The 26,194-nt window shown below is 41.7% G+C and overlaps 1 protein-coding gene and 1 long non-coding RNA gene across 2 annotated transcripts in view; both read right to left on the bottom strand.

The window, feature by feature from the left end:
* The window catches only part of LOC129302709 (uncharacterized), a 30,422-nt gene extending 14,752 nt beyond the window's left edge, over positions 1-15,670 (bottom strand). Inside the window, exons 1-2 of the mRNA XM_054941604.1 lie at positions 15,637-15,670; positions 15,245-15,580 (exon numbers count right to left, since the gene is read on the bottom strand). Coding sequence (XP_054797579.1) covers positions 15,245-15,580; positions 15,637-15,670 — 370 coding nt within the window. The remainder of the gene's footprint in view (positions 1-15,244; positions 15,581-15,636) is intronic.
* Positions 15,671-17,828: 2,158 nt separating this feature from the next.
* Positions 17,829-25,581, bottom strand: LOC129298167 (uncharacterized). Its single transcript, XR_008590314.1, has 5 exons — positions 25,138-25,581; positions 24,657-24,832; positions 23,293-23,387; positions 20,797-20,900; positions 17,829-17,881 (listed from the first exon to the last, which is right to left on the bottom strand). It is a non-coding gene; the product is annotated as an uncharacterized LOC129298167 (long non-coding RNA).
* Between the last annotated feature and the right edge of the window lie 613 nt (positions 25,582-26,194).

Here is a 26,194-nt window from a genome sequence, read left to right as displayed (position 1 = left end):
CGTAGCAAGTGTTGGCAAGGTAAGAATAGGCTCTGGCAACGCAAGGAAAGTATGTGACTGGCGTTTCCAACCTCACGCAAGATAGTGGCAAATGGTGGCAAGGCCCACGGAAGCGTTGGCAGCATCATGCATGCTCTTGCCAAGTGTTGGCAACCTAGGGCGGGCTTGTGCCAAGTGTTGGCAAGGTAAGAACAAACTATGGCAATGCAAGGCAAGCGTGTGACAGACATTCCCAACCTCACGCAAGATTATGGCAAGTGTTGGCATGGCCCTCGGAAGCATTGGTAGCATCGTGCGTGCTCTTGCCATGAGTTGGCAACCTTGGGCAGGCTCATGGCAAGTCTTGGCAATGTAAGAAAAGGCCCAGACAACACAAGGTAAGCGAGTGACAGGCATTTCCAACCTCAAGCAAGATTGTGTGTTGGCAAGGCCCACGGAAGTATTGGCAGCATCGTGCATGCTCTTGCCAAGTGTTGGAAACCTAGGGCGACCTTATGGCCAGTGTTGGCAAGGTAAGAACAGGCTCTGGAAATGAAAGACAAGCGTGTGACAAGTGTTTCCAACCTCACACAAGATTGTGCTAAGTGATTGCAAGGCCCACGGAAGTGTTGGCAGCATCCTGGATGCTCTTGCCAAGTGTTGGCGACTTAGGGTGGGCACGTGGCAAGCATTGGCGAGGTAAGAACAGGCTCCGACAATGCAAGGAAAGCATGTAACAAGCATTTCCAACCTCACGCAAGATTGTGGCAAGTGTTGGCAAGGCCCACGGAAGCGTTGGCAGCATCGTGCATGCTCGTGGCAAGTGTTGGCAAGGTAAGAACAAGCTCTGGCAACGCAAGGCAAAAGTGTAACTGGCACTTCAAACCTCATGCAAGATTGTGGCAAGTGATTTCAAGGTCCATGAAAGCATTGGCGACCTCGTGCATGTTGGTGCCGAGTCTTAGCAACTTAGGGCGGGCTCGTGCCATGTGTTGGCAAGGTAAGAACAGGCTCTAGAAACACAAGGCAAGCGTGTCACAGGCGTTTTCAACCTCACACAAGACTGTGGCAAGTGATTGCAAGGCCCACGAAAGCGTTGGCAGCCTTGTGCATGCTAGTGCTGGGTCTTAGAGCCTTAGGGCAGGCTCGTGGCAAGTGTTGGCAAGGTAAGAATAGGCTTCGGCAACGCAAGGCAAGTGTGTGACAGGCACTTCCAACCTTAGGCAAGATTGTGGCAAGTGATTGTAAGGCCCAAGAAAGCATTGGCAGCATCATGCATGCTCATGCCAAGTGTTGGCAACCTAGGGCAGGCTTGTGGCAAGTGTTGGCAAGGTAAGAACAGGCTCTGGCAATGCAAGGTAAGCTTGTGATAGGCATTTTTAACCTCACGCAAGATTGTGGCAAGTGTTGCCAAGGCCCACGGAAGCATTAGCAGCATCGTGCATGCACTTGCCAAGTATTGGCAACCTTAGTGGGGCTTCTGGCAAGTGTTGGCAAGGTAAGAATAAGCTTTGGCAACGCAAGGCAAGCGTGTGACAAGTGTTTCAAACCTCATATAAAACAGTGGCAACTGTTGGCAAAGCCCACAGAAGCGTTGGCAGCATCGTGCTTGCTCTTACCTAGTGTTGGCAACTTAGGGCGTGCTTGTGGCAAGTGTTCGCAAGGAAAGAACAGGTGCTGGCAATGCAATGCAAGCTAGTGGCAGGTGTTTCCAACCTCACGCATCATTGTGGCAAGTGATTGCATGGCCGACGGAAGCATTGGCAGCCTTGTGCATGCTGGTGCCATATCTTGGAACCATTGGGCGGGCTTGTACTAAGTGTTGGTAAGGTAAGAATAGGCTCTGGCAACGCAAGGCAAGTGTGTGATAAGCGTTTCCAACCTCACAGAAGATTGTGGCAAGTGGTGGCAAGGCCGACAGAAGCGTTGGAGGCATCGTGCATGCTGTTGCCAAGTATTGCCAACCTACATCGGGCTCGTTGCAAGTGTTGGCAAGGTAAGAACAGGCTGTGGCAATGAATGGTAAGCGTGTGACAGCCGTTTCAAACCTCACACAAGATAGTGGCAATTGTTGGCAAGGCCCACGGAAGCGTTGGCAACATCGTGCATGCTCTTACCAAGTGTTGGCAACCTAGGGCGTGCTCGTGGCAAGTGTTGGCAAGGTAAGAATAGGCTCTGACCATGCAAGGCAAGCGTGTGACAGGCCTTTATAACATCATGCAAGATTGTAGCAAGTGTTGGCAAGGCCCACGGAAGCATTGGCAGCATCGTGCATGCTCTTGCCAAGTATTGGAAACCTAGGGCGGGCTTGTGACAAGTGTTGGCAAGGTAAGAATAGGCTCTGGCCACACAAGGCAAGCGTGTGATAGGCGCTTCCAACCTCATGCGAGATTGTAGCAAGTGTTGGCAAGGCCCACGGAAGCATTGGCAACATCATGCAAGCTCATGCCATGTGTTGGCAACCTATTCGTGGCAAGTCTTGGCAAGGTAAGAACAAGCTTTGGCAACGTGAGGCAAGCGTGTGATCGGCGTTTGCAACCTTACGCAAGATTGTGGCAAGTGTTGAGAAGGTCCACGAAAATGTTGGCAGCATCGTGCATGTTCTTGCCAAGTGTTGGCAACCTAAGGCGTGTACATGGCAAGTGTTGATAAGGTAAGAACAGGCTCTAGCAACGCAAGCCAAGGTTGTGGCAGGCGTTTGCAGCCTCACATAAGATTGTGCCAAGTGTTGGCAGGGCCCATAGAGGTGTTGGCAACATCGTGCATGCTCATGCCAAGTGTTGGCAACCTAGGGCGTGCTCGTGGCAAGTGTTGGCAAGGTAACACTAGGCTCTGGCAATGCAAGGTATGATTGTGATAGGCATTTCCAACCAGACGCAAGATTGTGGCAAGTATTGGCAAGGCCCACAGAAGCGTTGGCAACATCGTGCAAGCTCATGCCAAGTGTTGGTAACCTAGGGCATGCTCGTGGCAAGTCTTGGCAAGGTAAGAACAAGCTTTGGCAACGTCAAGTAAGCGTGTGATCGACATTTGCAACCTCACGCAAGATTGTGATAGGTGTTGGCAAGGTCCACAGAAGCGTTGGCAGCATCGTGCATGCTCTTGCCAAGTGTTGGCAACCTAGGGCGTTTTGGAGCACCCGTGCATGCTTATGGCAGGTGTTGGTAACCTCTAGGGGCTTGTGACAAGTGTTCACAAGGTAAGAACAGGCGTTGGCAACACAAGGCAACCTGGCGTTTCCAACCTCAGGCAAGATTGTGGCAAGTGTCTACAAGGCCCACGGAAGCGTTAGAGGGCTCGTGCATGCTTATGCCTGGTGTTAGTAACCTAAGGCAGACTCGTGACAAGTGTTGGCAAGGAAAGAACAGGCATTGACATCACAAGGCAAGCTGGTGGCAAGCATTTCCAACCTCACAGAAGATTGTGGCAAGTGTCGACAAGGCCAACAGAAGTGTTGGCAAACTCGTGCATGCTTATGGCAGGTGTTGGCAACCTAAGGCGAGCTCGTGACAAGTGTTGGCATGGTAAGAACAGGCATTGGCAACACAAAACCAGCTGGTGGTAGGCGTTTCCAACCTCACGTAAGATTGTGGAAAGTTTTGGCAAGGCCCAAAAAACTGTTGGAAGCCTCATGCATACTTGTGCCAGGTGTTGGCAACCTAGGGTGAACTCGTGCCAAGTGTTAGCAAGGTAAGAACAGGTGTTGGCAACACAAGGCAAGCTGGTGGGAGGCGTTTCCAACCTCAAGGAAGGTTGTGGCAAGTGTCGGCAAGGACAACGGAAGCATTCGAAGACTCGTGCATGCTTATGGCTTGTGTTGGCAACTTAGGGCAGGCTCGTGGCAAGTGTTGGCAAGTCCCACGGAAGCATTGGCAACCTCGTCCATGCGTGTGCCAAGTGTTGGCAACCTAGGGTGGGCTCGTGTCAATGTTGGCAAGGTAAGAACAAGCATTGGCAACACAAGGCAAGTTGGGAGCAGGCGTTTCCAACCTCACGCAAGATTTTGGCAAGTGTCTACAAGGCCAACGGAAGCATTGGAAGCCTCCATCATGCTTATGGCAGGTGCTGACAACCTAAGGCGGGCATGTGACAAGTGTTGGTAAGGTAAGAACAAGCATTGGCAACACAAAGCCAACCAGTGTCAGGCATTTCCAACCTCACACAAGATTGTGGAAAATGTCAACAAGGCCTACGAAAGTGTTGGAAGCCTCATGCATGCTTGTGGCAGGTGTTGGCAACCTAGGGCAAACTCGTGACAAGTGTTGGCAAGGTAAGAATAGGCATTGACATCACAAGGCAAGCTGGTGGCTGGCATTTCCAACCTCACAAAAGATTGTGGCAAGTGTCAGCAAGGCCAACGAAAGCGTTAGCAGACTCGTGCATGCTTATAGCAAGTGTTGGCAACCTAGGGCGAACTTGTGACAAGTGTTGGCAAAGTAAGAACAAGCATTGACAACACAAGCCCAGCTGGTAGGAGGCATTTCCAACCTCACGCAAGATTGTGGCAAGTGTCTGCAAGGCCAACGGAAGTGATGGAAGCCTCTTGCATGCTTGTGGTAGGTGTTGGCAACCTAGGGCGAGCACATGGCAAGTGTTGGCAAGGTAAGAACAGGCTATGGCAACACAAGGCAAGCTAGTGGTAGGCATTTCCAACCTCACGCAAGATTGTGGCAAGTGTTGGTAAGGCCGACAGAAGCATTGGCATCCTCGTGCATGCTTGTGCCAAGTGTTCGGAACCTAAGGCGAGCTCATGGTAAGTTTTGGCAAGGTAAGAATCGCGTTGGCAATATAAGGCAAGCTGCTGGTAGGCGTTTCCAACCTCATGCAAAATTGTGGCAAGTGTCTGTAAGGCCAACGAAAGCATTGGAAGCCTCCTACATGCTTGTGGAAGGTGTTGCCGTACGTGGCAAGTGTTGGCAAGTTAAGAATAGACATTGGAAATGAAAAGCAATCTTATGGCAGGTGTTTTCAACCTCACGCAAGATTGGGGCAAGTATTAGCAAGGCCCACAGAAGCATTGGCAGCCTCGGGCATGCTTGTGCAAAGTGTTGGCAATCTAGGGCGAGCTCGTGGCAAGTGTTGGCAAGGTAACACAGGCGTTGGCAACACAAGGCAAGCTGCTGGTAGGCATTTCCAACCTCATGCAAGATTATGGCAAGTGTTTGCAAGGCCAACGGGACCATTGGAAGCCTTGTCCATGCTTCAGGTAGGTGTTTCCAACCAAGGGTAACCTCGTGACAAGTGTTGACAAGGTAGGAACAGGTATTGGCAACACAAGGCAAGCTGGTGGCAGGCATTTCCAACCTCGTGCAAGATTGTGGCAAGTGTTGGCAAGGCCCACAAAAGCGTTGGCAGCCTCGTGGGTGCTTTTGCCAAGTGTTGCCAACGGAGGGTGGACTCATGGCAAGTGTTTGCAAGGTAAGGCAGGCGTTAGCAACACAAGGCAAGCTAGTGGCTGGCGTTTCAAACCCCACGCAAGATTGTGGCACGTGTCGGAAAGGCTAATGGAAGCATGGGCAATCTCGTGCATACTTGTGGCAAGTGTTCGCAACCTAAGGCGGGCTCGCGGCAAGGGTAGGAAAGGTAAGAACAGGCTATGGCAATGGAAGCCAAGCTCTTGGCAGGTGTTTCTAGCCTCACACAAGATGGTGGCAAGTGTCGAGAAGGCCAACAGAAGTGTTGGCAGACTCGTGCATGCTTGTGGCAAGTGTTGGCAACCTAGGGTAAGCTCGTGGCAAGTGTTTGCAAGGTAAGAACAGGCTTTGGCAACGCAAGGCAAGCTTGGGGTAGGCATTTCTAACCTCACGCAAGATTGTGGAAAGTGTCTGTAAGGCCAACCCGTTGGAGTCCTCGTGCACACTTATGGCAGATGTTGGCAACCTAGGGTAGGCACGTGGCAAGTGTTGGCAAGTTAAGAACAGGCATTGGCAACGAAAGGCAAGCTTGTGGTAGGCATTTCCAACCTCGCGTAAGATTGTGGCAAGCGTTGTCAAGGCCCACGGAAGCGTTGGCAGCGTCGTGCATGCTTGTGGCAAGTGTTGGAAACCTAGGACGGGCACGTGGCAAGTGTTAGCAAGCTAAGAACAGGCATTGGCAACGAAAGGTAGGCTTATGGCAAGCGTTTCCAACCTCTCGTAAGATTGTGGCAAGTGTGGGCATGGCCAACAAAAGCATTGGCAACCTCGACCATGCTTGTGCCAAGTGTTGCCAACCTAGGCCAAGCTCAAGGCAAGTGTTGGCAAGGAAACAATAGGCATTGGCAACACAAGGCAAGCTGGTGGCAGGCATTTCCAACCTCACACAAGATTGTGGCAAGTGTCTGCAAGGCAAATGGAAGTGTTGGAAGCCTCCTACATGCTTGTGGCAGGTGTTGGCATCCTAGGGCGGGTACATGGCAAGTGTTGGCAAGTTAAGAATAGGCATTGGCAACGAAAAGCAATCTTATGGCAGGTGTTTCCAACCTCGTGCAAGATTCGGGCAAGTACTGGCAAGGCCCATGGAAGCGTTTGCAGCCTCGGGCATGCTTGTGCCAAGTGTTGGCAACCTAGGGCGGGCTCGTGGCAAGTGTTGGCAAGGTAACACCGGCATTGGCAACAAAAGGCAGGCTTGTGGCAAGCATTTCCAACCTCTCGTAAGATTGTGGCAAGTGTGGGCATGGCCAACAAAAGCATTGGCAACCTCGACCATGCTTGTGCCAAGTGTTGCCAACCTAGGCCTAGCTTAAGGCAAGTGTTGGCAAGGAAAGAATAGGCATTGGCAACACAAGGCAAGCTAGTGGCAGGCATTTCCAACCTCACACAAGATTGTGGCAAGTGTCCGTAAGGCTAATGGAAGTGTTGGAAGCCTCCTGCATGCTTGTGGCATGTGTTGGCATCCTAGGGTGGGTACATGGCAAGTATTGGCAAGTTAAGAATAGGCATCGGCAACGAAAAGCAATCTTATGGCAGGTGTTTCCAACCTCGTGCAAGATTCGGGCAAGTATTGGCAATGCCCATGGAAGCGTTGGCAGCCTCGAGCATGCTTGTGCCAAGTGTTGGCAACCTAGGGCGGGCTCGTGGCAAGTGTTGGCAAGGTAACACAGGCGTTAGCAACACAAGGCAAGCTAGTGGCAGGCCTTTCCAACCTCAGGCAAGATTGTGGCAAGTATTTGCAAGGTCAACAGAAGCGTTGGAAGCCCCATGCATGCTTATAGCAGGTGTTGGCAACATGGCAAATAAGAACAGGCTTTGGCAACACAATGCAGGCTTTTGACATGCATTTGCAAACTCACGCTTGAATGTGACAAGTGTTGGAAAGGCCCACTGAAGGGTTGCTAGCAAGCATGATTGTGCCAAGTATTCGTAACCTAGGGCGAGCTCGTTGCAAGTATTGGCAAGGTAAGAACAGGCTTTAACAATGCAAGGCAAGCTTGTGACAAGCATTTGCAACCTCACGCATGTATGCGGCAAGTGTTGGCAGGCCCACAAAAGCATTCGTAGCATCGTGCATGCTTATGCCAAGTGTTCGCAACCTAGGGCGGGCTTGTGGAAAGTGTTGGTAAGGTAAGAACAGGTTTTGGCAACAGAACGCAAGCTTGTGATAGGCATTTGCAAGCTCATGCATGAATGCAGCAACTGCTTGCAGGGCCCACTGAAGCATTAGCAGAATTGTGCATGCTTGTACCAAGTGTTGGCAACCTAGGATGGGCTTGTGGAAAGTGTATGCAAGGTAAGAATAGGCCTTAGAAATGCAATGTAAGCTTGGGACTGGCGTTTGCAAGCTCATGCATGAATGCGGCAAGTGTTGGCAAGGCCCATGGAAGGGTTCGCAGCCTCGCGCATGCCTGTCGCACATGTTGGCAACCTAAAGCGGGCTCATAGCAAATGTTGGCAAGGTAAGGACAAGATTTAGCAACACAAGGCAAGCTTGTGACAGGCGTTTGCAGCCTCACACCTGAATGCGGCAACTGTTGGCAAGACCCATGGAAGCATTGGCAGCATCATGCATGCTTGTGCCAAGTGTTAGTAACCTATGTCAGGCTCGTGGCAAGTGTTGGAAAGGTAAGAACAGGCTTTGGCAAAGCAAGCCAAGCTTGTGACAGCCGTTAGCAACTTCACGCATTAATACGGCAAGTGTTGGCAAGGCCTATGGAAGCATTCACAACCTTGTGCATGCTTGTGCTATGTTTTGACAACCTAAGGTGGGCTCGTCGCAAGTATTGGCAAGGTAAGAACAGGTTTTGGCAATGCAAGGCAAGTTTGTGACCGGCGTTTGCAACATGCAGCTAGTATTGGCAAGGCCCTCGGAAGAGTTGGAGCCTCGTGCCTGCTTGTGGCAAATGTTGGCAATCTAGGGCAAGCTTGTGGCAAGTATTGGCAAGGTAAGAACAGGCTTTGGCAACTAAAGGCAAGCTTGTGACGGGTATTTCCAACCTCACAATGAATGCAGCAATTGTCAGCAAGCCCATAGAAGTGTTAGTAGCCCCGTGCATGCTTGTCACAAGTGTTGGAACTTAAGGCGGGCTCGTAGCAAGTGTTAGCAAGGTAAGAACAGGCTTTGGCAATGCAAGGCAAGCTTGTGACTAGCATTTGCGACCTCACGTATGATTGCAACAATTGTTAGCATGCCCACACAGACGTTGGCACCCTCGTGCATGCTTGTGCGAAGTATTGGCAACCGCTCATAACAAGTTTTGGCAATGTAAGAACAGGATTTGGCAACACAAGGCAAGCTTGTGACAGGCGTTTGTAACCTCACGCATGAATGCGGTGAGTGTTACATGCCCATGCAGGCGTTGGCACCCTCGTGCATGCTTGTGCAAAGTATTGGCAACCTAAGGCAGGCTCGTGGCAAGGTTTGGCAAGGTAAATACAGGCTTTGACAATGCAAGACAAGCTTGTAAAGGGCGTTTGCAACCTCATAATGAATGCGGCGAGGGTTGCCAAGGCCCACAGAAGGGTTGGCAGCCTCGAGCATGCTTGTCGCAAGTGTTGGCAACCTAAGGCGGGCTCGTGGTAAGTATTGGCAAGGTAAGAACAAGCTTTGGCAACACAAGGCAAGATTGTGACAGGCGTTTGCAACCTCACAAAGGAATGCAGCAAGTGTTGGCAGGGCCCACGAAAGTGTTGGCAGCATCGTCCATGCTTGTTCCAAGTGTTGGGAACCGAGGGCGGGCTCGTGGCAAGTGTTAGCAAGATAAGAAAAGGCTTTGGCAATAGAAGGCAAGCTCGTAACAGTTGTTAGCAACCTCACACGTGAATGCGGCAAGTCTTGGCAAGGCCTATGAAAGTGTTATAGCAGCCTTGTGCATGCTTGTCATAAGTATTGGCAACCTAAGGCGAGCTCGTGGCTAGTATTCACAAGGTAAAAATGGGCTTATACAACATAAGGCAAGCTTGTGACGGGTGTTTGCATTCACACGCATGAATGCGACAAGTGTTGGCAAGGCCACGGAAGCATTAGTAGCCTCGTGCATGCTTCTCGCAATTGTTGGCAACCTAAGGCGGGCTCTGGCAAGTATTGGCAAGGTATGAATAAGCTTTGGCAACGCAAGGCAAGCTTGTGACAGGTGTTTGCAACTTCACACATGAATACGGCAAGTGTTGGCAAGGCCTACGGAAGTGTTGGTAGCCTCATGCATGCTTTTGTTACAAGAGTTGGCAACCTAAGGTAGGCTCGTGGCAAGTATTGGCGAGGTAAGAACGGGCTTTGGCAACGTAAGGCAAGCTTGTGACGGGCATTTGCAACCTCACGCATGAATGTAGTAATTGTCAGCAAACCCACGGAAGTGTTGGCAGCCCCGTGCATGCTTGTCGCAAGTGTTGGCAACCTAAGGCAGGTATTGGCAAGGTAATAACAGGCTTTGGCAACTAAAGGCAAGCTTGTGACGGGTATTTCCAACCTCACGATGAATACGACAATTGTCAGTAAGCCCACGGAAGTATTGGCAGCCCCGTGCATGCTTGTCGCAAGTGTTGGCAACCTAAGGCAGGCTCATGGCAACTATTGGCAAGGTAAGTACAGGCTCTGGTAATGTAAAGCAAGCTTGTGATTGGCATTTTCAACCTCACGCATGCGGCGAGTGTTGGCAAGGCCCACACGAAAGCGTTGGCAGCCTCATGCATGCTTGTCGCAAGTGTTGGCAACCTAACGTGGGCTTGTGGTAAGTTTTGGTGAGGTAAGAACAGGCTTTGACAACGTAAGGCAAGCTTGATGGGTGTTTGCAACCTCACGCATGAATGCAGCAAGTGTTGGCAAGGCCCACGGAAGCATTGACAGCCTTGTGCATGCTTGTCGCAAGTGTTGGCAGCGGGCTCGTGGCAAGTATTAGTGAGGTAAGAAATGGCTTTGGCAACGCAAGGCAAGCTTGTAGCGGGTGTTTGCAACCACACGCATGAATGCGGTGAGTGTTGACAAGGCCCATGGAATAGTTGGCAGTCTCGTGCATGCTTATGCCAAGTGTTAGCAATGCTTGTGAGAGGTGTTGACTAAGTAAGAACAGGTTTTGGCAACATAAGGTAAGCTTGTGGCAGGCTTTTGCAACCTCATGCATGATGGTGGCATGTGTTGGCAAGGCCCTCGAAATCATTGGCAGCCTTGTGCATGCTTGTAGCAGTGTTGGCAACTTAAGGCAACTTAAGGCGGGCTTGTGGGAGGTGTTGGCAAGGTAAGAACAGGCTGTGGCAATACAAGGCAAGCTTGTGACAGCCTTTTCCAACCCCACGCATGATGGTGACAGCCTTTTCTACTTGCCGCACCCACTTCCATGGGACTTGCCAACACTTGCCACAAACTTGTGTGAAGTTGCAAACAATTACCACAACCTTGCCTTGAGTTGCCAAGGCCTGTTCATACCTTGCCAACACTTGCCACGAGCCCACCCTCAGTTTCCAACACTTGCCACCAGCATGCATGAGGCTGCCACCTCTTCTATGGGTCTTGCCAACACTTGACACAATCTTGCGTGAGGTTGCAAGCACCTACCACAAGCTTGCCATACGTTGCCAACGCCTGTTCTAACCTTACTAAAACTTGCCACAAGCCCACCCTAATTTGCCAACACCTATTAATAGCATGCACGAGGCTGCCAACAGTTCCATAGGCCTTGCTAACACTTGCCACAATCTTGCGTGAGGTTGGAACCACCTAGCCCAAGCTTGACCTTCGTTGCCAACGCCTGTTCATACTTTGCCAACACTTGCCACGAGCCTGCCCTAGGTGGCCAATGCTTGCTACAAGCATGCAAGAGGTTGCCAACGCATCGCTTACCAATACTTGCCACAGTTTTGCATGAGGATGGAAACACTTGCCACATGCTTGCCTTGTGTTGCCAACATTTGTTCGTACCTTGCCATCACTTGTCATGAGCCCACCCTAGGTTGCCAACCCTTACCACAAGCATGCAAGAGGCAGCCAATGCTTCCGTGGGCCATGCCAACATTTACCACAATCTTGCGTCAAGTTTGAAATGCCTGCCACAAGCTGGCCTTATGTTCCCAAAGCTTGTGCTTACCTTGCCTTGCCACGAGCCTGCCTTAAGTTGCCAACACTTGGCATAAGGATGCATGAGGCTGCCCATACTTCCATAGGCCTTGCCAACACTTGCCATAATGTTGCGTGAGGTTGCAAACGATTGCCACAAGCTAGCCTTGAGTTGCCAAGGCCTGTTTGTACCTTGCCAACACTTGCCATGAGCTTGTCCGAGGTTACCAACACTTGCCACCAACATGCACGAGGTTGCCAACTCTTCCATGAGCCTTATTAACACTTGCCACAATCTTGCGCGAGGTTGCAAATGCCTGCTACAAGCTTGCCTTACGTTGCCAATGCCAGTTCTTACCTTGCCAACACTTGCCACAAACCCAACTTATGTTGCCAACACTTACCAAAAGCATGCACGAGAATGCCAATGCATCCGTGAGCTTTGCCAACACTTGCCTTGTGTGAGTTTGGAACTGCTTGCCACAAGCTTGACTTGGGCTGCTAATGCCTGTTCGTACCTTGCCAACACTTGCCATAAGCCAGCCCTAGGTTGCCAACACTTGCCACAAGCATGCACGAGGTTGTCAATGCATTTGTAGCCCTTGCCAACACTTGGCACAATTTTGTGTGAGGATGGAAATGGCTTCCACAAGCTTGCCTTGCCTTGCCTTGCCAACACCTGTTCGTACCTTGCCATCACTTGCCACGAATCCGCCCTAGGTTGCCAACCCTTGCCACAAGCATGCATGAGACTATCAACGCTTCCATAGGCCTTGCTAGTAGTTGCTAGAATATTGCGTGAGGTTGCAAACGGCTGCCACAAGCTTGCCATGCATTGCCAAGGCCTATTCATACCTTGACAACACTTGCCATGAGCCCGCCCTATGTTAATAATACTTGTATTAAGCATGCACGACACTGACAACACTTCCATAATCCTTTCCAACACTTATCACAATCTTGCGTGATGTTGCGAATGCTTTCCTCAAGCTTTCCTTGCGTTGTCAAGGCTTGTTTGTACCTTTCCAACACTTGCCATGAGCCCGCTGATAGGAATTTAGTCACTTATGCTCAAAATTAAACTAAAGGCAACTCTAATGCAATATAAGGTCAAACCTAAGTTATCTCCCAAGGAATAATGATTTTAAGTTTAATTGAAAGTTATCTAGTAAAATAAATCAATCAAAGTTTGTAGAAATTTAGTTACCTAGCTAATTATCTAAACTAATTTACCTAATGTGCAAGTAATTAAAATGCTAGTGAAAATGAGTGAAATGAACTTCCTTTTTTATAATAATGGAACCTTAGAGATTAATTGATTTTAAACTCATTATCTTCTCATGATTAGGCTAAGTTTAGCTTCCTCTTGACTAAAGATGTTATGACTAAATTAACCTAACTAACTAACCTCCCTAGGTCTTAAATTAAAGTCCCTATTTCAATTAACCAATTGGTGTAAAAATTAGCCAAGTGATTCAATCTCATCTCAACACCCACGGTCAAAACAATAATGATTATGTCAAGCTACTCAACAACACAAGCATTAACTACAAGATTATACAATATTAACACAAGTAATTCACTAATTGAAAAATACAAGATTATGTGCCAAACAGAGAGTGACAAAATTCAGTCGTGGCTGTCCAAGGAAGAAATTAAATGAAACAATCCCCCCTCCTCACATCAACATCAAATTCAAATTAGAATTTACAAGCTAAGATGATTAAACCCTAGATTTCACCACTCATCAACTGGACATAAAATTCAATTTAATTTTTATTGTACATTTTCTCAAAAGTTCATTTTTTAGACCAAAATGCCCCTAGTGCACTGAACCTAGAAAACTTAGGCAAAATTTCAAATCTAATGCAATGTGCACTTAAAGGTAATAAAAGGGTCCTAATTGATAAATAAAAGTGGATAACAAATGTGTTCTATTAATTCACCCACACTTATCTTTTGCACTCTGGGCAAAATCAAGTGAAAAAGATTCCAAAAGAAACTATAAGACAAAGAAACAAGAGAAAAATAATGTTCAAAGCTCATGAACTTCTACAAATTATCAATCAATGTGACAATAATTAGAAAATAATTATGCACATCACAAATAAACCCTTACCAAGAATTAAGCCTTTCTAGTAAATTTCACTCAAAATTCCTTAAGATAAACCCTAGAATTTGTTACCCTTCTACATCTCCATCACTAGCACTTGTAATGAATCAAGTGAACTTTATTAGATTATAATATGAGTAATGAAAGGATGTCTAAGAAATACATGTATGGAAAAAAAAATAAAATTAGCATCAAAATAATGCTAAAGTCAAGATATATTCCTTAATATGCAAGCATAATCTAATTCAATTGAGTGGCCAGATAGAAAGCAATGACAAAAAATAATAAAACAAATAAATGATCTAAATTTCTTTCTTTTCTTTTTCTCCTTCTTTTGTTTCTTTAGTTGCCCCTTCATCTGGTTATATTCTTTTGCTGTACTTTTATTTTTTTAATGATGTGGTTGTAATCAATTGTCTATGTAACATTGTTGATTATTTGCTTAATTACCCATATTATTTCTTCATTATATAGCTCTTATGCGTTCTATTTATTTTGTTTATGTAATTGTTTTATTAATTAATTTGCATGTTATAATCAATGCGAATTTGCTTGATATGTATTAACTCTATTTCTACTTATAATAGTTATTTGACTAAATTAATTTGTCTTTTTTTCCCACTTCTAAATTGATCATTTGCTTAAATGCACTGTTTTGTTTTTTGTTGACGATTGTCCCTCTATGCTGATCATTCAGCCCTCGCTACCTTCGATTCCCTTTGTGTTGTGAACATCAAAGAAACATGTCGTTAATTTTTCAAAGGCCTATCCCAAACCCTATTCCTCCTCTTTGCAAATCACCTTCACTCAAGGTAGAGCTGATAAGCAGGTTGCAAGTATGTGGGACGGGCTGGCATAACCCGCATAAACCCGCGGGTTATGTGGGGCGGGTTGCGGGTTGGCATAACCCACATAAGCAGGTTACGGGTTATGCCACCAATAACAAATGGTTTTCCACAACATTGCATGTAGCTTTCTTACTTGAAGTATAAGAGTCAGTAGGTGCTGGCTTTTCCACATTAGCTTGACTATTTGTAGTACTAGCAGAAGCCATCCTTACATGGCCAGACTAATAGTTGTATAGTAATAAATGAAATGGATTTGTAATGAAAGCTGGAATTTAGCAGTCACTTTCCTGCATAATCAAATGGATCACACGATGTCAAAGAAAGCTAATCAATGAAGTGTTTCCACTAAGGTTCCCCACCTCCCACTCCCACAGCACCTCTCTCCCTTTAGCAAACACATGATGCCCCTCTCTCTGATCATTTTTAAAAGGTCACTAGGGAGATACTTGGAGTGGTTGGAATGATACAAAGTCACAGAGACCCTGGTTATATCTCATAGCCAAAGCAACCAAGAATAACAATAAATAAACACCATACTTTAGCGCAGAGAAAAAGGAAAAAATAATTAACTGATTAAAAAATAATAATAATAATAAATGAGACATCCCCTTCCAATTCACAAAGTTAAATAATACAAATGCAACGTATAGGTGTTGTTTTCTAATGTGAAGTAGCGTGGTTCCTGACTATTCCATATATGTGTGGGATTAAGAGTCTCTCGCGGAGGTATTCAATCATTTGCGTCTCTCGAGGAGGTCGAGGAGGTATTCAATCATTTGCAAATCCCAAAACAAAAATCCAATTAATCAAATCAGAGAGCAAGGAACAAGATGAGGGGACGAACCTGAGCATTGCACGAGCAAGACGGTGAGCAACAGATAAACCAACCTGGCCCACGAGTTCAGAAAACCAACGACAGCTACAGGAGAATCGCGAGCAGAGCTTTGTCGGACGATTATAATCAATCTGATAAAGGGAAGCAACACCGAGCAAACGAGATGCGAGAAGGAAGCAAGCAACGAGCGATAGCGAGAAGCCGAGAACAGAGAAGTTGAGCGACTATCCGGATGAGGCACCGAGTGAGAGGAAGCGACTATCCGGATGAGGCACCGAGTGAGAGGGACAGAGTACTGATTCCATTGGCTCGAGGACAACAATAGTATTGTCGCATTAACATTCGCTTATATCTTGCTACAATTCAGGGACATGAGTGTATGTAGCACTTCTTTGAAGTACTTGTTGATGGTTGGAAGTCATTCGTCAACGTCATATAGGACACACACACACACACACACTTGTATTTTAATTATTCAGTCTAGCCTCGATGCATTCTCATATACTTGCTATTCTTAAGGCGCCTCGTCTCAAGTGAAAGTTTATTTAACAAGTGGATATATGCATACATGCATGCATACTTCAAGCCTATAAATTAAACAAGAAATAATGATTGTGTAAATTAGCATGCTCCTCTACATCCAAGTCCAAAGGGCGATTTTCTGTCTTCTGTTAGTTGCAGTAGGCTTCTGTTTCTGATTAGATGCTCCCAAAATCACGTTTGGTATAACTAAATACAGAGATAGTCACCAAGACCTAGTGCAGTTACTGTTAATTTTAATAGATATGATAATGGTTAGTCATTCCCATTTGCGGCGGGCCGCCTTCTTTTCATCGCTTCGTGAACAAGCTATTTATTTGGATAATGGAAGTGGATAATCATTGTTAAATTATATTATTAACCTAATGATAAATTGAGCAATTACTATTTGATTACTATTATCTCAATTTGAGAACAGGGTACCCATCTAAACAAACAGGATTTCATGGATCATGTGTCTAGGACACTCATACTTGGCTTCTTCAATGTTAGAAGATTCCATCTAGATTAGCAAATTGCCCAACTAGATTATCTTGCTCATATCTGAAATGTCAGAATCTACTCCTAAGAGGAATTGTAGTTAAGCGTAGTGTTTCTCTCAAAATCGGAGATGCCGATGGAGAGATGATTGACTTGATTTCTGAGAAATCTAATTAATCCAGAAAGATTACAAATATATCCATTTGGGTATGATTGTAAAAAAAGCTTGACCAGAGCAAGGCTTGACCAAGTCTAGGAGCTACACATCTACTCCTGCACTACTACACCTTCTTTTTAAATTTCGTTGGTGTAATTATTGATTTTTATTGATTTTTGTATTGTTCATTTATATTTATATCTACGTCAGTAATTTTATTTCTTTATAATCAAGCAATAATCATACAAAATAGGAAAGACAAAAAAAACAGTCCCTTCCTGCAACATTATAAATCAAAATTAATCCAGCAATAAGTATAAAAAATAAGAAAAAGAACGACATCAAATCCATCCAAACAAAATATATAATTAATAATTATGTGAATAAGACCAAGAGATAGATGAAAAAAAAAGTGATCAAGAAAAAGAAAATAAAAAATTGGTCAACTAACCCAAAAAAAAAAAAGATAACGTGAAAGTATGAAGATGGACAACAGCATTGGATGGGATGGACGGTTGAAGTTTTGAGAGAGAGGGAAAAAAAGCTCAATTCCATTGCACCTATGCAATGGTAATGAGGACTGCATTACCATTAGATGGGCTATTTGGTTGCCTTTGTGACTAAATAAACCGAACAAGACAATTACTTAATAAACCGAACAAGACAATTACTCGTTTAAGACTGAACAAGCTTAAAGAATAAACAGTGCAAAAAATAATTACATACATAAAAACATAAAATCTCCCCAATCATTTTCACATCGAAATATAAAATGAAGAGACGTACAAGAAATAAAAGAGTATAAGTCGATCTTTATAAGACATTGAAGGAGTTGGAAAGGTAAAAAAAAGATTATAAGGAAATATATATATATATATATATATATAAGAAACAGTAATTACATACATAAGATGAAAATATAATTAACTCCCCAAACCTTTTTCACATTATCATGAAGTGATTACCGAAGAAGAGAGTAATTAAGAAATAAAAGAAAAATAAATCGATCGACTATAAATTAATCACACAACATACACCGCTCTTCATCATGGTCACCAATATTACAATCTACTTATATAATAATGTCAAGCATTTAACACTGATCCTAAGATTAGTTTAATTAATAATACTTACAAATAACATATTTTTCAAATTAAAAATAACACATACTTTTCCAAATAACACTTAATTCAAATACCACACACTAATTAATCGCATTTCCCCGCTCTTAATCATGTCAAGCATATATAATTACCATATATAATAATGTCAAGCATAACTCATGATTTAAGAACTATAAAATAGATAAATAAAAAATAGAAGAAATAACACAATAATTGGCAAAAATATAAATAATTGGACCTGTGATCAGCTTTTTTAGATAAATGCTGATAGCAAGCTTTTAATAGTTGACCTGCCGATGGAATAGTGTCAATCTTTCCACAAAGAGAATGTCTACGTATACAACCCTAAGAATCACAGCCAAAGACAATTCCGATAGAGTCATTAGTACAAGTTGAAAATCTTGTTATTGCTTATTGAAACTCTTGCCAAAAAACAACTATACTACATGACAAGTTCTGTCAGCAGAGTAAGGAACAAATGGAATATTTTCAACAAATAAAGCAGCACTACATACTCTTGAATTAGTTTATAATTTAAGTTTCCGATGAGAACAAAATAGAAAGACATTATTGAAAGCAACCTCTATCCATATGCTTGATCTTTAAGTTAAATCTAAGCACACACATTTGATGCATGACACAAGACAGCATCAGCAGTCCACAAATGTCCAACTCCTTCAAATTGAAATATCAAATGTATATAATTTTTGGGATTGCGTGGCTGCCTTCCATTGACCTCTTCTCTTAGAAAATAGCAAGCGCAAAATTGATCATACCATATACAAGAGAATATCATATGCTCGGTACATATATTATTTTCAATGAAAAAAAGTTGCGTAAGCAATAAAGTTCAATATCATGCATGAGCTTCAAGAAGCTGACATTATAAGGTTAAGACTTTATAACAATAGTGAAGATTTCAAATGAATTACAAATAAATTACAAAGAGAAGAGTTTGCAATTGAAAGAAAATTAGTTAGAAAAAAGCAACAGCAGCAGGAGAAGATGCAACAAAAGCAGGAGGAAACGAAAATAATTACCAATTATTATAAACATCAATTACAAGTCAAGTTTAAAGTGGCAAAAAAAAAAACACCTCAAGAACAGAGAAGAAAAAATTTCCTTGTGAAAATGAAATAAATTAACTCCTAACATTAAAAAATGAACAAAACTCCCTATCCATTTAAAAACAAAAAAAAAATAAATTGAGCATCTAACTCAGCTTACCCTTCAATGATGCCAATCTATACTTACATTGGCTCAAGTTAGCTCGTTCACCAATGAGACTCAAGCTCTTTTAAAAAATCCATAACAAGAGAAAGGAGACATGCAACAAAAGTAGAATGGCAAGAAAAATTAATTGTTATAAATATTAGTTAATTTAAATAATAAAATTTCATAACATCAAACTTCAATTATTCCTGAAATTAGTTCCAAACCCAATAAAGTAATGTGTGATTTATTCCTTAACTAGGAAGAATAACTCAAACTAAACTCATCCTAGGAATGCACGACTCGAATACTTCCAACCAATAAAAATTGGGAATTTTTGGAACTTATCTTTGGAGATTACAATCTTGGCCAAAACCTTTAACCTTTAAAATCCCAAAATCAAAGCTCAGATGATCCAAAAAAGTGTTTAAAAAACTTATTTTTGTAATGATTAAGTGATAAAAATCAAGAAAAATGAGGGTGAAAAGTAGGTAAGAAATAGAAAACATAAATGAGTTCATCATGCTCAGAATGATAATTATGCCAATTTAATTCTCCATGCTCAACTTCAAATGATTCTCAAGCAACTAGAATATTCAGAAAGCAAACCTAGTAAACTTGATTAGGCAAATAACCGCACAGGGAAAAGTGTTTACTCTCATCTCACTAGTGTTTAGGGGTAAATTTTCACTCAAATCCACTTATCTAATCATTCTACCATAGGCTTGTAAATATTCTAAACCTCCACCACTTATTATCAAAATGCATACATGAATCAAAAGGTCTTTCATTTGGTTGTAATGTAAAGGGTGGAAAGTGGATGTAGGAATGCAAGTGGAGAGGAAAAGGATACATCACATTAGCCAAGCAAACCAATGACTTGGGATCCATAAGCATAAGCTAGGTTCAAGACATGGAAAACATACAACAATACTAGCAATTAAGAGGAAGGTCATTCATAACTAAGCAAGCAATAACTCTTATTTCTTTTTCTGCTTTCTTCTTTTGTTTGGTTTCTTTCTTTCTATTTTTCCCCCACATTTTTTCACATTGCCTATTGCCCTTTTTTTTTCCTTTTTGACGATCTTTTCTTGACTTTTTCTCCTTTCTTTCTTTCTTTCTTTCTGTTTTTTGACAATCTTTTCTTGGCTTTTTCTCCTTGTTTTCTTTCCTTTTCTTTTTTCCTAGCAGCTGCAAAACATTCATTTCAGCTTTCACCTTCAATCCATTTAGAATTCATATCAAATATTCAATACAACTCAGAATATCCATAACTTGAATACTAGATATGCAAATGGATCCCAATAGCATAACTTGCATTCTAGGAAAGCACAAGGGTGTAAATAATGAATGGAATGAAATAAAATAACCAATAGGCCCAAAGTGGCTAGCAAAGGATATAATCATGTTGGGTTGGCCATTTGGGTAGGCTAGCTATTTTATATGAATGCCTTTATCATCTTCACAATACATATGCAAAAGTGGCTTTGATAAAGAATAAGAACAAGTTCTGAAGAATGAAAAGGAATAAGTGGATAAAGCACACTAGAAAGAAACCAATATAGGCTCAAGATATCCTTCCATCAAGGCTATGGTATGCCCCAGCTCAAGCAAACCAAGTAGAACATTCCATCCTATCCTAGCTACAATTGAAACATCCAAGTCTAACACTTCAAATCTCATTGGCAATCTCATCAAACCAAGCACTCTTGAATCAAAACAAAACTTTTTATTTAATTTTCTAAAGCTTTTTCAGAAACAGAGCCAAAAAAAATTGTGGCCAAAAACCATGCAAAGGGACTTGAAACACACTCCCCCCAAAAAAAAAAAAAAAACACTTAAATGTTACAGCCCCCAATGCAAACAAACTTATCAACCTAAATGAATGCAACACCTAAGGGAAAGAAATCTTCAAAATGTCAAAACCTAAATGCAATGGATGATTTTTTTACCATTTCCTACTAGATACCTACCCCACCCTTAGACAATTCCCAATCACAGAAATCAACTAGCAATAGGATAAGTAAAAGTGAAGGAGAGGATACAACCTAATTTAAAATGCTTCAAGCACTTGCAGTTGAAGGTGTGATCTCAAACAGCCAAATATGCAATCCTTCAAAATATGCTCGGCAACAATAATCCTTTAACAGATCTGTTAAAAAACAAAACAAAACAAAACAAAACTTCGAGTATGACTACAGCAAGAGAGATTCAAGATTCATGCCGTGTCAATTTTAGAACAAATAATTTTCAAATGCTGTTAGAACAAATAATTTTCAAATGCTGTTGAAGTCACGTTATTTATGAATTATTAAAATGCTAAAAAATTGAATTAGGATGATGATGGCATATAAATTCATTCATTTCATTGATCAACAATATATGGATTTGATAGGATTTTAATTTTATTAAAAATATATATGCATGATCAATCTGTAATTGATACGATTGATTTCAAATAAAGGACCAATAATTCACAGACCAGATCAAGAAGCTAGAGATTTTAATCAAGGCAGCCTTTTCAAGTCGACACACAGCCTCTTTGCTTTATTCTTATTAATCCGGTTTCCCACTACATGATTCAACATCATTCTCATTCTTCCACATTTGAAAAATTAAATTAGCAGCTACTAAAGGAAGTTGCTCACGGTTTCTGATTCAGCAAAATTTACTTAAAAGATCTTCTTCTTTCATTTTCTCTATATAGATTTTTAAGTTTGCATCTATCTTAAAAATATCTCTGAAAAAAATAAAAATATTAAACTTCAGGGTTCAGACCATTATTTAGAAAATTAATTCAAACCATCGATATCGCAACTGAAAAATTAAAATTGGAAGGATCAGATTTCTCTCCTTCACAAAGAGTTCGGACGTCATTTGGGATGATACAGACACAAGGAATGCAGGTTGATAAATTAGAATCTCAATTGTATATCATATGAAAACATCCTCATCTGTTGGGAAACATCATCATCATCATCAATAATATAAAATATATATACTTCATAGAACAAATTGTGGAGTTTGTTTAATATTTAAAAAGATTTTACCCAAAGGAAAAGAAACCCCTATGAGAAATTTGAAACCCTTACCAAAGCAATGTGAAGGAGAGACCCGAGCTGAGCAAACAAGAAAATAAATTCTCATTGACGAGAATGGTGGCTATGAAAACCCCAATGTGTAAGATTACAAAAACTGAAATGATCCAAGCATCGCCTCAATGATGTGAGCCAGATTTAAAAAAGGAAACCCTCCATACTTAGTGATTATTGGTCATCTCATCAAGGAATTTGAGGAGCATGAGCTTGACAATTAACCCATGCTCTGTTCTAAAAAAGATTGTGGATCTTGTTTAATATTTAAAAAGATTTCAACCAAATCAAAAGAAACCCATGTGAGAAACTTGAAACCCTTACCAAAGCAATCTAGAGGAGGGACCCAGGATGAGCATATCTTGTTCGACGATGTCCATAGATAGGAGACAGTTGACAATGAGCAGATCAGAGATGGGAGGAGGTAATCACAGAGACGTGATGAAGGAGTAGGGGAGACTTGGGAGAGAAGAGTGAGAGACAAACACAGAATACGACCTTGGGGGGGAGAGATGACGATGAAGACTTCGCCACTTCAGAGTTCAGAGCTCCAAACAAAGAGAATGGTGGATTTGGAATCCCAAGAATTTGAAGGAGGGAGATTGCGGCAGGGCGGAGAACTGGAGATACCAATTGCTCAATTAAATTATACTCACTACTACAAAAAAAATCCACAGGAGCGCTTAATTTTAGCCTACAGGAGCACTTCTAAAAGTGCTCCTGTAGCTAGCGCTCCTGTAAGCGTTTCAAAAGTGCTCCCATAGGGGTCCCTAAGGGAGTGCTTTTGAAGGACGTGCTCCTATAAGGGTAGTCTACAAGAGCGCTTTTATTTGAAAGCGCTCCTGAAGAAGTCTACGAGAGCGCTTTTGTGTCACAGTAGGCTGCCCTATAGGACCGCTTTTTAACAAAAGTGCTCCTATATGTATATTTAAAAAAAAATAAAAATTTCCTTTTATAAACCATATTTTTCCTAAAAGCATATTAGAGCTAGAAAACATAGTTTAATGTAGAAAAATATTCTACCCGATCCATCATTCTATATAAAGCACAAGAGATAACAATTCCAGCACCTAACTCTTCTGAATATATATGTTTAAGTCTTGTCCTAGTCAAAATACTCTATAAAGCATCCCTATAACTTTAACATACATCAATAACATAAAAAATGGGGAATATAGCATAGAAACATGAAGTTAGAGAACCAAATAAAAGAAAATGGGTCCAATCAAAAACAGAATTTATTCAAGAGAGTGAAATTCCACACAACCATCCTATTAAAGTGGATAGCAAGTTGAAGTCTCAACGCTAGCAACAGGCACATAAATGTGAGTGCTCCTAAGCTAAAATTGATATAACACATAGCAAAAACAACAGGTTGGCAATAAACATAAATTCTATAGCTATTGTTTTTTGAAGTTGTATGTTTGTCTAGCTACATCTTAAGGAACAAACCTGGATCAATCATCGCATCAGAAAGCAGGAAGCTATACAATACCACAAAGGCCCCAATGAATCATCAAACGCTTCATAGTCAAGTATGCCAACGCCTACCAAATCCATCAACGAATCCACCAAAACAAATATTCCAAAGTGTTGTAAATAATATGAATACCACAATCATGTACTCATATAAGAGCGCGCGTGCATGTATAAATTCAGGTCACCAAAAAAAAAAAAACATATCAGCTAAAGTAGCCTAATTAAATTAACTATTGTTTTGGTCTATGACAGAGAAAGTTCTTTGTACGAAATTCTAAACAAGTGAATGTTTTAATGTGATTCAATTTAATCCATCAAGGCTTAATAACAAACAGAACCATCAACCTAATAGAATCAGAACTTTCTGAGCGGAAAGCCACACGACCATGAAACAACAAACAGACTAAAGAGTATCACTTATCACTATATTGTCCAACAATATTAAATTATGTACGGATTAGTTGATCAGAATTGGAGTATTTTCTGAGTATTACATTAGTCATGACCAGCAAAAGTCCTTCCTAATAAACATTGATCAACCCAATATACAGCCTATATAGTATGTAGCCAAGCGTCTCATGACACATTAGTTATATATAAATATTAATAAAAGGATGTCGCTAGAGATGGGCACATCTATCAACAACCCATAGACAAATTTTTTTTCCTATTTGTTCGCTAATTCAGTAGTTAGGTACACGTACCTATATAGTGAATTTTGTTTTAGTGAAAGAAAAAAAATTACTACTAAAAGTACTCTAATATATATCTATAATGCAAGCGTATGTATGTTTATATAAATAGATAAAGCAAAACCATGCATGTGCATGCATCCAGGTGTATTGAAGTGACTGGTAAGTGGGGAAGGTATATGTGTGGGTGTAAGAAGGAAACAAATATATTGTCACTTTGTTTCTTGTTCTTTTTTCTAAAATTAATGTGTGAATTTATATTTTGATTATATATAAAATTTATGGATGAATCAATAAACCCGTGACTTCTCTTTTCTCTTGCATGACAGCAACTTATATATATATATATATATATAATGCGTTGGTTATTTATAAAATATATAGATCATACTATCAATTTTCAATTCTATTGATTCAATTATTTCATTCTTTTTATATTTCGTTCATTGTCCTCGCTGCCAAGTAGAACCTAAGACATGAAATATGATACAACAGAAACTAATACAAATTTGATGTAATAAACTATGAAAATATGCCACAAACTTCACCTATGAATCACATACATAAACACAATTTTCAAAAATTCTAAATAAATGTAAATCACTCCTAAGAGAATTAACACATGGGAAAAGGAAGAAAATCTACCTTAACTTCTCCAAATGAAAGACAGGGTTGATAATTACTGTGTGTATCATCAATGTTTCACCATTATAGTCCACTACTCCAGTTATTAAAAAGCTTAGCAAGTGGAATGTCAAGTTTTTCAAATACAGAGATAGTCACCACTGGATTGGGACCAAACCACATAAAGGAATTCTTCCCTGCAATAAAAAAAAATCAAAGTTCGTAAATGAAAACAAAATTATGTTGACACAGTTACTGTTAATTGGACCTAATAGTGCAGTTACTGTTAATTTTGAATAATAGATATGATACTTGAAACAACAGAAACTAATGTGGGTTAGGCTTCATGAAGAGTCTCCAAAAATAACAACACTCTATGGAAACACGTCAACATACGAAGGGCCATACCATCGTTTTGAATCATTAATTTGGTGATGAAAACGAAGGATACGAGAAATGATATAATCGCCTAGGGTGATGGGCTGAGTTTGTCAAAACATACCTCGAAGACACAAAATCCAATGGTGTTGGGGTTGGAAGAGGTTAGACCAATGCAACACAGCAACGAAGTTGAACGCACATGGCGGCACTTGTTAAAAAATGGCGTCGGCCTCAGCTTCGGCTTCGAACTAGAGCAGATCTGGCACAAATCGCAGACTGGAGTAGTGAACCAAACAAATTTGGTGAGAAATCGAGCAGATCTAGCGCTAAATGGAGGAAATCGCGTCCAATGGTGTCAATTTCCGAACAAGACACGTTCAACAGCAATAGACTCGACGAGCAAACATCGGGAGACTTAAAATCGACGCAGACGACGACGGGAGGACGGTAACTCTACGATAACGTGACGGACGAACTGTAACAGCGCAAAATTAAAGTATGAAGATGGACGACAGCATTGGATGGAATGGGTTCGGCGGCTGAAGTTTTGAGAGAGAGAGGAAAAAAAGCTTTAGGGTACATGAGGAGAATGGGAGAGCAATCGTGACTCCCGAACATATATGGGTTTGGGAACTTTGTTCTTTCCACCCAACGCTTTTTCCAGAGGCGCTCCAGTAGAGCAACTTTTTTTTTTTTTTTGAGCGAAAAAGGACAAAGCGTTCCTGAAGCGTCGTTTTCAAAAATTCCTCGAGACCTTCATTTTGTTTTTAGCTCCGTTTTGTTTTTAGCTCCCTTTTTTTTTCTTTTGGATAAAAGTGACCCTTCTTTTTCAGCAAGTTTTCTCTGTTTTGCCCAAGTACGGGATTACTAATTTTTTTATGCGTAAGGCAATACAATTAATATTAGTGTTGAGCAAGGAAAATTAATCATTTAATTTTTAAAATTATAATTTAATTATGACTCAATTTTTAATTATAAATCAATCTTTAAAGTTTTTTTAACTGAGTTATAAATCAGTCCCTGAATTTTATTATTTACAATTTAGTCTTTAAAATTTTAACCTCTGAAATATATCACCCTACATTTTAAAAAAATAAAATTATAAATATTAAAAACATATTAAACTTTTAATATTTATAAATATTATAAATATTAAAAAAGTTTAATAATTTAAGATA

This window comes from Prosopis cineraria, unplaced genomic scaffold (assembly GCF_029017545.1).
Source record: "Prosopis cineraria cultivar Desert tree isolate PC_DT_omini unplaced genomic scaffold, ASM2901754v1 PC2, whole genome shotgun sequence".
Taxonomy (NCBI): domain Eukaryota; kingdom Viridiplantae; phylum Streptophyta; class Magnoliopsida; order Fabales; family Fabaceae; genus Prosopis; species Prosopis cineraria.
The sequence above is the reverse complement of the archived record's forward strand: the minus strand, read 5'-3'. Positions and strand labels throughout refer to the sequence as shown.